Raw genomic sequence first — 13,375 nt, 5'->3', positions numbered from 1 at the left:
ATCCAATATCTTATCCGGCGGAAGGGTTACTCTTCTCTAGAGGATTCCTGGGAACCTTTAACCAACCTCAAGGCCCCCTGTCTCATGCGCTACTTCCATAAACTACACCGTGATAAACTGGGGGTATGTAATCGTAAGAAGGGGCATACTGTCATGTTCCGACGTCCATGGAAACTTTGGGGCCTGTGGAGAGTCAGCCATTATACTGTCCCGTCATGCTTTTTCCTAACGTGCTGTTCCGGTCTAGGTGTTTTCCTTCCCTGTTTACAAAGTAGCATTTAACCCGCTCACTCCACCCCCCACATTGTGTTGCAACTTCTCTGATTTAGTTCCAATGTTGTTGTTTTTCTTTTGAATTTCTTCTTCTGCCATCGGCCGCTTTGTATCCTGCTGCTTTCAGGCTTTGGTCTTTTCTCTCCTGCTGCATCTTTCCACTGGGGACTTCTGCTGCCTTTGGGTTCCTGCTGCCTTTTGCTTGCTGGAACTTCTGCTGCCTTTGGAGGCCTGTCTGCCTTCTTGCTACCTTTTTTCCCATTCTGGTTCTTGCTGGCTTGCTGCCTTTTAGCCGCTCTGTTCCTGCTAGCTTGCCTCGCTGTCCTCCCTCCATATTCCGTTGTGTTTTTCCTCTGTAATTGGATTCCGGCTTCATCCTATTCTTCACTGCTCAGTCATCTTCCCATTCCTCCTTACCCCTTGGTATGTTTATTGCTCCTCCTGAGTTCTCCGCTATATTCTGATCCTATTGCTGCGCTTCCAGTTGGAATTGGACTACATTCTCACTATCCTGGGACAATATCCTCGACACACCACAGATTGTTTATTTTTTTTTATGCCTAAGGCTTTTTCCCCAACCTTGGGCTGTTCCGGAGGTTTAGCTCTACTTTCCACCAGATCCCATTCCTAGGAAATTGTAGCGACCTCCAGGGACAGACCCTATCTCTTCAAGAAGAAAGGGACTTCTCAGTGAGACTCCAAGCACCAGGATCCTGAAGATTCCTGACAGACTGACGTAACTTCAGCCTCAGGTGAGAGTGAGGGGGATTTTGGGACAGTGAGCCCCCAACCTTCCGGTCCTGCAGGAATTGAAGATGAGCGCACTAACCCCACCCCCACCCCAACCGTCTGGCCAGAGGCTGTCAATAAGCACTTATGACTTAACAGCTCAGCGGGGAAAGGGGAATCGGATAACAAAACAAACTGCTAAAACTCTGCTTCAACCCTAAGCCTCTTCTCTTAGCTCTTGCAATCTCTGTATAAATGCTTTTCTCCTTCTAACAGAATCTACAAATAAACACACTACTGTCTACTGCTGACTTTTAAGATTCTCTCTTCTCTTGTACTTGCTGCTCCCACTTACATTGCATGACTGCCTTTCTAACTCTTTGGAAAACAGCTCTTGAAAGTCCTAAAAAAAGCCTTCTTTAAAAAGTAAGTACCTCTTCATTGTTTGTTGGTCTGTTGACCTGACTGTGGAACTAAACCTTGTATTAGAATTCTCTTGTCTCTTGATCTAGTCTTCCTTTAATTTTTGCTTAGTTTCTTCTATCTTGACATTTCCTGCTTTCTTTGACTTATTTTGCTAACTGTCTCTTTTTCCCTTCTTTTAAGTGTCCAACTGTAACAACATTAACAAGTGTGCTGAACTCTTATCTCTTGCTTTTAACACTTCTGCTGCATTTGCTCTATATTAAATGATGCACACACAGTTGCTCTTGCACTCTGCTTTTGAGTGTTTTTTTATTTTAAATTGACTCTGTCCGCGGAGTACGTGCTTTATTCACTGCTTCTGCCACAGCGTTGCAAAATGTTGGTGTGGTACTGTCAGTGTCTGGGGAGTGAAGTGAGTCGCTCTCTCTGCTCTGAAACCGACGAGTTGTTGCTGTCTGCCAGGCCGCTTCGGCTGGTTCCTAGACAAAGTGTGCACTCCTCCTGGAAAACACGATGCCTCGCATGTAACACACACATCGCAGGGTTCTTTTCTCTAACTCATGCCGCTCAAGGTGATTACTCAGAAAAAAGAAAACGAACACAGTTAAAAACACATGCAAAAAAAATGTGACTGTGTGATCTGCTTCAATTGACGATTTACATTAAACTATTCTTTTTTTGAACTAAGAACTCTCTGTAAAAGTCTTTGGAAATCCAATAACTATGTTTTTTATGTTGCAAGTTTAACAAATCAAAAGGAAAAAATGACATGACAATTTTCAGACACTTATTTACAAGACCAGAGTTAAGTAAGACTACTGTGGCACTTAGCTTATGCTTCAGCTCTGGTTTTCTTTCGTCTTTAAAGGGACCTCTTGATGCTGTGACCTGCTTTGTTGAAATCTATCCATGAAAGGCAGTTCATAACCTTGGTGAAGGTTCCAAGTAGAGACTCAAATGCCCATCATTTAATCATTCCTGAGAAGTAACTTCACCATTTTGGAATAGGATAATCTCACTCCCCTGTATAGTCTGTTAAAACAATTAGTACATAAGCTAGAAACACTACCACCCACTGAGGCGTATTGAATCAGTCTACCCCTGACTCTAAGCCTGCAAGATCTGATGCACTTCTGATGTGTCAGATGACAACATATGCCTTATGAGGGGCGTGGACACCTGCTCACCCCTGCCTCCATTGACGACTTCCACCTGTTTATCAGCAAGCCCATTTTTGCAATCTGCTCTTGTTAGTTCAGACTATCGCACAAGTGCCGCTAACTTTGCCACTCTTTCCTGCCGAGCAGCACTTCACAGAGCGCATGCGCAAAAATGCTCATGGAAAGCACAAGTAGTGGCAAAGTCGATGAACATCAGGGAATGCCTAAAAGTCTGCTAGATTATCTGTGACACAATAGGGGGTGTGGGCAACTTGTTTTTGTTGATGAGTATTATCCATGATGTCTTGTTTCCTTTCTTTATTTTATTCCTCATAGTTCTCCCACATGGCCCAAAGAAACAGTGAAGTAGTTGCTGACCTCTTGTTAAGTGCTCATAGGAAATGCTATGTCTGATGCTGCATTGTCATTAGTATCTATCATGTACCAAGGTAAGGTCCCTGAGAACGTAAAAGGTGAGAAACTACTGCCAGCCTGCAGTGAGTACTCCTGCTCCAGTGGACCCAGATTTGCCTGTCACAGTAGTATAATAGCCTGAACTAGATTGAGCCAGAGGACCTGAGCTCTAGCCTGGAGATAATGACTGGACTACAGTGCAGAGCAAGTAAACTCAGACAGGCAACTGTCAAGCACAGAGTTTGTACTAAGTGGAGGGTCTCTACAAGACACAGCAGCCAGAGCAGAGGAAAGATTCCTTGAACTTTTTAAACTGTACTTGGAGAATGGTCTGCCTTACAGTAACCCTGGAGACCCCTGCTTTGGGCTATTGTATGTTTTGTAGTGCTACATGCATTTCCTATTGAACTTGGCTCATGAGATTCCCATGGCAGGACACCTTGGTGTCAATGCCCAGATGTGTGTTAACGTCAATAGACGTAGTAGTTGGGGGAGGAGGGGGGGTTCTATTGTGCTATTGAGCAGCTGAGTGATGAGCACTGCCTGCTCCATCACGTCCTAATTTATCCTGAAATCAAGATCCTTTTACACCACTGAATCCCGTTCATCCTGGCCCTGGGTGACCAGCAGTACGAACCCTAGGCGCCCGCTGTTATTCCGGCATATATCGGTGCCTGCAATCCGGAGAATGGGGAGCGGTGCTGGTGCACTCAGAGGCCCGAGCGCCCTCTTGGGGGAAGGATTGCTCCAACTGCCTCCTGCAGTCCAACAGAGACCTGCCGACTATGAAGCACAAATCACTGCTAGGTCTGTAGTAGGAACACTAACGGGCGACCGTTGCCAGAGAGCGGCAGACCCTAGGGGCTGAGGCCAGCGATGTATGAGTAGCAGACCCGCTCAGAACGAACAGCAGGAGACGGATGAGACCCTGTCGGCAATTGTTAGCAGCAAATACTGTGCAGTAGGACACACACTGGTAATAACACCAAGGGCACTTACGGTCTAATGGAGATTGTCGTGTGCTCCAACAACAGGTAGTGTGCATGCTGGGGCAACTAAGTGCAAGAGGACGCACCTTTCTGCTGGCATCGGCCTCATGGGCGGCCTGAGGCTCCCCTCTCTCGGGGTACGGTGCTCCACCGACCTTCCCTACCGTGCTAACATAAGCAGAGACACACTCCTGATCCAGTAAATAACATGATAAGTTCTATTGCCACACATTGGGGCTGGAAGAGAGGGACACCATTCAAACCCATCCTGAGCGTGGCAGCCATCCTTTGATCTGGAAACCACCAATGTGACTGAGGGAAAACAGAAACCTCCTTCACTGCGCAGCAGCACCTGGTTCTGCAACGACCGGTAACCCGTTTTCTTTTTTTGTTTTTGTTGGGGATTCTCCTCCAGGGTAGTGGCCTGGCATTACCCTCACTTTTATCAGTGGCTTCCCACAAGAGGAGCGCTTCACCGAAATGGGGGTCTCCACTCCTGACTGTAAACCCTCACGAATATGGTTAAAGATAAGTTCTGAAAAACAAGTTCTCAGAACAAGATGGACCAGTACACAATAAGCAATCCACCCGTCTCTAAACCCCTGACGCCTGCAGATACAGCTTCAAATGCAGATCCAGGAGGGTGCTCCCTCTCTCTCAAATATGTGCTGAGTGCCATAGCGGAGTCCAGGACCTCAATGGAAGGGAAGATAGACAGGCTCTCATCGGGAATGTCCCTATTCAGAGGCCATAATCAAGACAAAAGAAAACCAGCTTTCATCAATCTCACAGCAACACAAGCGTTGGAGAACAGAGCGGAAAAGAACAAGGGTCGAACCAGACACAACAACCTCTGCATTCTGAGGCTCCCTAAAAAGAAAGAAGGGCCCAGTATGGAACTCTTTCTTGAACAATGATTTGCAGACCTGATGGCACCTAAGAAACTCTCAACCTTTTTCTCAATAGAGGGAGCTCACCGGATCAATGCAGGTCGACCCACACCGGGAACACCCCAGCACACAGTAATAGCCAAACTGTTGAATTACTGGACAGGGATGCTTAACTACAAATAGCGCATGCTACATGTCAGATCACTTATAATGGGTGCAGGATCGCCTTTTATACAGACTATACTAGAGAGGTGCAGAAAGCCAGACAATCCTTTGGCTTGATCAAGAAGGAACTGCATTTACAATGCATCAAATACACTCTCTTCTTCCCAGCATAACTCAAGGTACACTTCAAGGGGACCAGCCATCTTTTCAATAACCCTTGTGAGGTTGGAACTGGTTGAAACACACGTTGACTCAACTCCGGCTACCAAACCGCATACTGACCATATGCAACCATCAAAAGAGCGCAAAACGTCTCCACGCCTGGGCGAACTTCAACCCTTGTACTCGCCTGGCACTGCTGAGAAGACAAAACTATTGTCAAATATGGGTTGACCAACAAGGACCCACTTTTGTCTCACTTCCTGTTTTAAAATAGAGACAAGGTTATACATTTGTGGTACAAAACATGAAGGTCGTCCCGACTGATCAGCGTGACAGAAGATGCGATCATCCCTACGCCGGCTGCTTCTCCATAACCACAGCAGTTGGCTGCAACTTAGTTTGCTTTGACATGTTTATCAAATCTTTCAGACGACAGGTGCTTCAGGGTTGAATTACAGGCAGGGGGGGGTCGGGGAGGTTTTCAAGTGAACTGTTGTTGATCGGGTAACTTGTACGGGTACTACACGGGTAACAAAGGTTTTTCCTTCTGGGCGAAGACAGCTGAAGTAGGTTCTATAGGTGCAAAACGCTTAATCCACACACATGGGGACTGCAGACCCTGACAGACTGGTTTTCTTCCTGACCTGGAATGTGAATGGGCTGGGTTCCAGTATTACAAGATGGCTGGAGTTACAATTTCTCAACTGACACTCGCCAGATGTAGATCTCCTCACCAAATCTAATTTGGCTGGTTCGGAATGCAGATTCTTTGAGATCTAATTATAAAACTGCAGTCCAATGCCAGATTCTTTAGAGGTGCATGGAGTACCTTAATTCTGGTCCACAAAAGGCTAACCCTCAGGCTCCATACAGTGAAAAAAGACCCACGGGGGAATTGTTTGTGTTACAGGGGGAATTATGGGGCACCAAATGGGGTATTATGGCTGTCTAAGCACCCCCTAATTTAACACTCGACCTACTGGACGACCTTCAATTAGTACTCACAAGTTACCAGGCAGACACATGGGTCCTCGTGGGGATTTGTCAGGTCCTGTCTTCCACAGGAGCTGGAGAACCCCACAGACCCACAAAGGCACCACGCTCTCCACTAGATTAAAATAGCAGAGTCTCGGACACACCCCTGAGGGAAAGGGGAATGGAACAAAACAACAAACATAGTTTCCGATTCTTCAACTCAGGTGGGCCAGAAATGAGAACATAATGAGCTGCAACCTCCCTGTCAACTCCTAGTCCCCTCCCCAAACCCATATCTATGTTGCCTGTATCTGTGAACCCTCTGCCAAGAGCCCAGAGGGAAATAAGAATGTATGCTGCTGTTAGGCTCTTGGTAAATTGGGTCTCTTTGATCTATTGGCTTGACTCTTTGTGCAGACCCTGAACCTCAATTTTAATCTTACTTTATCTTCCTCTTCTTTTATTTTAAAATGTTCCTTATTCTTTAATCCAAACTTCAAGTTACTAAAATGAACCTATTTAGTTCTAAACTAACTGTATTCATTCTCTCTGCTTTAAGCTACCAGCGCCTATACTAGTATTAGGTTTAGCTACAGAAATAAATAAAAAACAACTGCCAAGTAACTTTGCTGCAAAGGTCTCTTGTTTTCCCTTGAACTTGGTTCAGGGATAGAGTCACCATGAACTTTGCCCAAGTGCTGACTCAGACTCACTCCCGACGTGCATGCGCTCCTGCGCCTCAGTACTTTCTCCATACAATGAAGAGCACTGTGCTACCTGGGCACACGAATCCAGTAAAGCCGACCATCAGAACCTCCAGGATTCCCCTGCTGATTCGGCAAACTCCAGGAATCCCAACACGCCCACAACATAACATACCTTTTCAGTGGCACTCTGGTTTTCGAATGCGTGGAGAACTCTGCACACTCTAGATCAGGGTTTCTCGTTCCTCTAGGGGGCACATCCCTCCATGTCCAGGATGAATTCTTTTCTCATTCCCAAACACAACATAGATAGACTTACCTCAGCTAAATGATTAGTCAGAGGAATATCAGACTACTCCCAGCTTAACATGTAACTCAAAAGTGGTAGAATAAGACCCACACGATGTGGCAGTTGAGTAGTTATCTCAGCTTCCCAGAATTTGTAAAAGGAATAACCTACAAGACAACCAAATATTTTGCTCTTAATGAGGGGTCAGTGAGCAGTCCAGTAACTCTGTAGGAGGGTTATAAACCTGTACTGGGGGGATGGGGAGAGAAATTATTTCATTGATAGCAGCAAAAAAGAAAACTCGGGCACAAGCGATACAGAGGCAGAACTTATCATTTCAGCCGAGGAAGACTTCCTTGAAACAGAGTCCCCATCATTGAATGACGCAATTCTGGGGGACCAAGAGGCACTTTAGAATGCCTCCTTAAACACTGAGAAACAAGCACACTGGGTTAAGGGCAGCCACATGAAACACTTGTGTATAGGCACGTTATAAATGCCATATCATATCACATTTATGAGTTGAGTGACCAATCTGGCAAGATGCTTGCATGGTTGGAAAGAAGAGATGAAGGAAACGGGCATATGAGAGAAATAGTAAACAGCAAGGGAAACACAATCACTGACGACGTAGGCATTGTAAGAAACATTTCCTGCATATTATGAGGAACTTTATCGAGCCCTGCATGATCTGCGCTCGTCTGTGAGATTAAATGTTCTGAACAATGTTGATCTCCCACATCTGATGAACAAACAACGGCTAGATCTGGATGCTGAAATAAGTGAAGAGGAGATTGCCACTGCCATCTTTCATCTCCAATCAGGAGAAACACTGGGGCCGAATGGATTCCTGATAGAAACCTGGAAAAGCTTAATGATCTTACGATCGCCCCACTGCATAGCTTCTTCTCTTTTAGCAGAGAGAGCAGAATTCTCCCCCCAGAGCTTAGAAAGGCTTGTATTGTGGTCATTCCCAAAACAGGCAAGCCACCTGAAATCTGTACTTCAAACATACCTATCTTTCCTATTAATGGAGAGGTCAAAATTCTGATGAGGGTGATTGCTAACCACCTCATTGTGGTTATTTCTTCCCTAATCCACCCAGATCAATGCACGCTTACGCTGGACAAATCCATTACATCTAGCCATAAGTCAAGCCTCTGCGACTCCGGATCCACTTGCTCTTCTTTCTGTAAATATCGAAAAGGCTTTTGACTCTGTTACATGTGAATGTCTATGGGAAATCATGACACATATAGGTTTTGGGGAGAACTTTCTGAAATGGATATGCTTGCTTTACAAATCATTGACCGCAGACGTTAAGGTTAATGGGATGTTTTTAGGACATTTTGTATTGGTCATGTGACGAGGCAGAGATGTCGCCTCTCTCCCTTGCTGTTCACACTGGCTATTGAGCCTTTCGCAATTCCACTTAGGACGGAGCCAAACTCGTTAGGATTCTGATGGCCATCAGTGGGGGTGAGGGGGAGACGAGTCTCTTTGTATACAGAGGTTCTCTTGATATATATGGGAAACCCTTTGCACTCTTGTCATACAGTGACCCAGATATTAGATGATTATCAGGCATTTAGCAGACTTAGGCTAAACTGGCAAGAATCCACCTTTTTCAGATACAGGGGGAAGACAGAGCAATCACCCAGGGATGGTCATGCCAAATATCAAGAACTGGTTTTAAATACCTAGGTATCACAGAATTTAATCTGACAAATCTCCACCCAATCACAAGATGTGACTCACTGGAAATCCATTCCTCTGAATATGCTCGGGAAGGCTGATCTGTTGAAGAGGTTAACCTTGCTCAAATATCTGTACATACTTCCGAAAAGCCCTGCTTCCGATCCCCAAATCAGAATTTGACAAGGTAGACTCAGCGCTCAGTGATTTTTTGCCGGGCGGGAAACAGCCGGAAGGAAGAGGAGAAAGATTGGTACTGCGTAGCTGCCGCAGACCAAAAGATCACCCGAGCATCGTGTGCCCCACGGCAGAGCGCAGGCTGCCAGGAAAACCCAAGACCACTGCAGACCGAGAGAGAAAGTACGCGGGTGGTAGGGAAATCACTGGGGCTCCAACCAAGTGGTTAAGAGACTGGGAAAAATAACAAAGCTGTGAACATAGGGTCTGCGACCCTGACATAGAAGGAGAGAGAGGAACTTCTGCGGGTGGAAAAAGCATCCAAAGCATTCTTCATAGTCCCAATACCTGGCAGGAGAGTCAGAGTACACCAAGTGGACTGTGCATAAAAGATAGAAAGTGAAAGTCTGGGACCGGGACCCGCAACCATAGAAGTATCCACATCACCTGGCAGGAGAGTACACCAGGTGGACTGCGCACCCAAGATAGAAAGTGCAAGTCCGGGACCCGCACCCATAGAAGCATCCATATTCCTCCTCATAGTCGCAGTACCTGGCAGAGAAGGGAGCCAGGTGGGCTGTGAATTACAAGAGAGAGTAAGTGGAAGGAAAGCATTACCCCTAATGCAGAGTTGTTTACATTCATCTTTATACTCACAGTACTTGGCCAGGTGGTAAACTAGGTTGTTGGTGAAAGCAATCTAAGAAGAACCCGGGGAAGGGAGTCATTCCTCCTGGTAGTTGTAGACATTGTAAAAATAAGCCAAGAGAAGGGAGCATTCTCTTGACTCTGTGAGAAGTCTGAGAAAGACCTGGGGAAGGGAGACACTCCCCCAGGAGTTGTGAAAATTGTGGAAAAAAAGACAAGAGGCGAGAGTCATTCTCGTGGCAGAACAAAGAACCTGAGAAAGGCCATGGAAAGAAAGTTAATCATCCTGGCATTGGGAAAAACACTGAAAAAGCTGAGTAAGATTAGGGGGAGGGAGTCACCTCGCCCCCGCAACACTGTGAGGATACAAGACTTTATTTTCTATTTGCCTTGCTGGAGAGTCAATCCAAAGAAACTTTTTTGAGACTTTTTGTGTTGTGCCCTTGGAGAACACTTCCTTTTCCTACAAATGAACTTTTAGGTATCGTCCAGAAGAAGGGAACCATTCTTCTGGATCATGACAATTCCCTCTTTTTCCTTGGTTGATTTAGAGTGTAAGGGAAGGAAATAGATTTTGAAAAGACGGTGAACTATTTGGTTTTGATGGACATCCTGACAGAATCCTTAGTTTGTTTGAGGCAGGGAAACCCCTCTTAGAAATAGGAACAGGTAGGGTTTTTCCTTTTTATTTTGATCTAATAAAAGTCTGTAGCCAAAAGCATGCCACTCGTGTCTCAGTCTCCTACTTCTGCACCCTTACAGTAGCCAGCATTAACCAGTGACCAGGTGCTACCGGTATCAGGCAATCTCCCCGTATATAATGTTGCCATACATATAGTCGCCGGGAAACGGCATAGGCAACATTATATATTGGGACAATATATGGGGTAAATGGGAGCCGGGGTTGTGGGCATTTCCCCCGCTCTGTTTAAAAAAAAAAAAGAAAGAGAAATGTCAGGGGTTGCAGGGGTGTCCCCCGCATGTTCCTAATAATAATGTCTCTGCAAAAAAGGCACAGTTTTTGCATGCCCACATTTTTGCAGGGACATTATCACATGGAACTGCGCTAGCATGGCAGGACACGGAGCTAGTACATATTGTTTCCGCAAATCTAACTTTAACATAAGGTGCAAAAATGTACTTTTGTTCATTATATATGACCTCTTATGCTTTAAGTGTTGTATAGATGTGTCCTAATGTTTATTTATAGATTGTTCCAAATGCAGAGTTAAATTCGCATAGGCATGTTTGTTCTGCATCAGTTGACCTAGGGAGCAAAAAGTAGCTCCTGATTACTGTTGTTGTCAAGCTAACCAGGCTCTTTTAGGCTCCTTGCTCCCCTCAATTTCGAACCCTGGTGTTCTCCCCCAGAGGGGAAAGTCCTCGCGGAATGCATTACCACCAACGTCACATCTACATTGTATGAGGTTATCACTGCCTGTTGGGACCAGAGAGTTAGCCAGCCTTAAAGCGAGGTGGGAGATGGATATAGGCGCACTTGAAGCTGAAGAATGAATTGAGGCTTTGATGTTCCCGAGCGAGATCGGGATCTCAGCTAGGCTACGACTGATGCAGTCCAAAATATTCCACAGAGTGTACTACCCCCGCACTGCGTTATTTAAATGGGGTTGGGCTGAACATGCTAATTGTTTAAGATGGGGGGGGGCCTGAGGGAACCTTTTTTCACATATTATAGGACTGTGCCCAGGTCCGATATTTTTGGAGGCAATGTTCAGACAAACTAGACATTGTTCTCAGATCTACAATTCCAGAGGATCCAAAATTGTTTTTAATGGGAATATGGGGGGAGTCCACAATAGTTATGAAAAGTTGTTCCTATCCACCACTGTCAGTGTAATTAAGCGAATCAGGGGGCTTAGTGGGGGCGGAGCTTACATCTTCAACAAGTTTTAGAGATATATTCAGTTTGTCTAATGTACATATGTTATGTAAGCTACATGATTTTTCTAATATGTTTGTAGACCCATGAAGTGAGTTTCTTGGATCCAAAGGTAAAGAAAGAGTAACTATTAAAAGACTTTAGAGGAAAGCTAATAAAAAAAAGAAAAACTAGTTAGACAAAGGGCAGGTGGGAGGGCAGAAAAAGAGGGAGCCCTAAATCTGCTCTTCTTAAAGTGGGGAACTTTTAGTAGAAGTTTGTCCGAAGAACGGAGGGAGGGGAGTATGGGACAAAGCAGCTGGATACTAAACTAGGGGCTTGTCTGTAAATGTAATCTTGACTTGTGCAAAGTAAGGGCACAATTCTGAGTGAGAAGCTTCCCATTGGTTAATTAACCAGCAGCATTCTGAACACATTGAAGCTGATGGACTGTGCCCTGACAGAGTCCAAGTATGCAGTTTTGCTAAGGTCTGAGTGACATTGAACCAATTCTGTCATCCGTGAACAGACATATTAAGATATGGAAAGATTTGTTTGTGTGACCTAAAGCAATCCTGTCAAATGTTAACAGATTTTATGTGATATTTGCATTAATGCCTGTAGGAGACTTTCCTTTTTAGTTCCATCTTTGAACATCAGCTTTGACCCTTTCTTTTCACAAAGCAATTTACTACTGTTTCTCTGTTTCTGTTCTAGTTTTACATTGTGGAGAACAACTGTGAACTCTTGGCGCGGCAGCTGCTCTTTCTCACACTGGCACTGGAAAGCCCTCAGCAGATGGGTTTGCAAGGTAACTACTTGACTGACTCCACCACTGCCATTTCCTCACATGCACTGGCCTATTAGGACATCTTGCCATTCCCAGATAGGTTAGAATGGCTATCTTGGAACTTCACTGGAACAGTATGGATAGGGAGCACATTTTGGGAACGTTTTTAGGGCAACCATATAAAACCTGTACTCATAAAAGGAGCACACACCATACAAGAAGCAACAGTGTTTATTACAGATGGGCGAGCACAAATCAAACAGAACAGTGGACTAGAAATGATTGATGAGAGCTGACACATGGGCATACAGCAACCATTAGCTTTATTCTATAAAATACAATGATCAAGCCACTTAGAAACACTTGCAATTTAGTGTGTTAATATTTTTGATGTTTCCCAAGAATCTCATTGGCTAGGCTACGTCTTATCCTTCGTGCTGAACGTATGTTAGTGAAACATGATTGGAGCAAACAGTTTAAAAGTATCCCAACTCATCGCCTCCCTATGTGGTGCCACATCGCTTCTCACCCTTCCCAGGGACAATTTGCAATTAGTAAAATAACATTTGTGATGGCCGCCAGACCTTTACTATAGTGCCATTGGTCAGCATCATTGAGAACGTAACACACACCCAGCTTCTGATGGGAAGGAAGACATTCACACGGTACCTGCTGGATAACTGGCTTCACAAACCCTGTGGTGGATACTCTGAGGGCTGTCCACCTCCCAGGAACACATAGGCTTACCATTTGGTTGGTCCTCCCAGGAACAGCATTCCATCCAGTCTTCCTTTCCCATAGCCACCTGCCGATGGGCACTTTTGGCCATGTGAACGGTTCACTGGCTCAGATCCACTTCCCCTCTGCCCACGTGTGCCCACTGGATTGGCTTTCTTCCCTGCAGTTACATTACCCAGTGATAAGCTTAGCTGCTTCAATCTGCCTGTGACGTGCAGTTAGGGCTCTGTCTCCCTCCTCCCTGGCCCGCAGGTTATGTGTTTCAGAGCAGG

General features: G+C 45.3%; 1 protein-coding gene across 1 annotated transcript in view; it reads left to right on the top strand.

Annotated features, from left to right (window-relative positions):
- The window catches only part of DNAAF3 (dynein axonemal assembly factor 3), a 291,957-nt gene that overhangs the window by 70,955 nt on the left and 207,627 nt on the right, over positions 1-13,375 (top strand). The window contains exon 4 of the mRNA XM_069638064.1: positions 12,293-12,386. Within this exon, the coding sequence (XP_069494165.1) occupies positions 12,293-12,386 (94 nt within the window). The remainder of the gene's footprint in view (positions 1-12,292; positions 12,387-13,375) is intronic.

Source organism: Ambystoma mexicanum, chromosome 1q, assembly GCF_040938575.1.
Source record: "Ambystoma mexicanum isolate Mex_15411 chromosome 1q, UKY_AmexF1_1, whole genome shotgun sequence".
Taxonomy (NCBI): Eukaryota; Metazoa; Chordata; class Amphibia; order Caudata; family Ambystomatidae; genus Ambystoma; species Ambystoma mexicanum.
The sequence above is the reverse complement of the archived record's forward strand: the minus strand, read 5'-3'. Positions and strand labels throughout refer to the sequence as shown.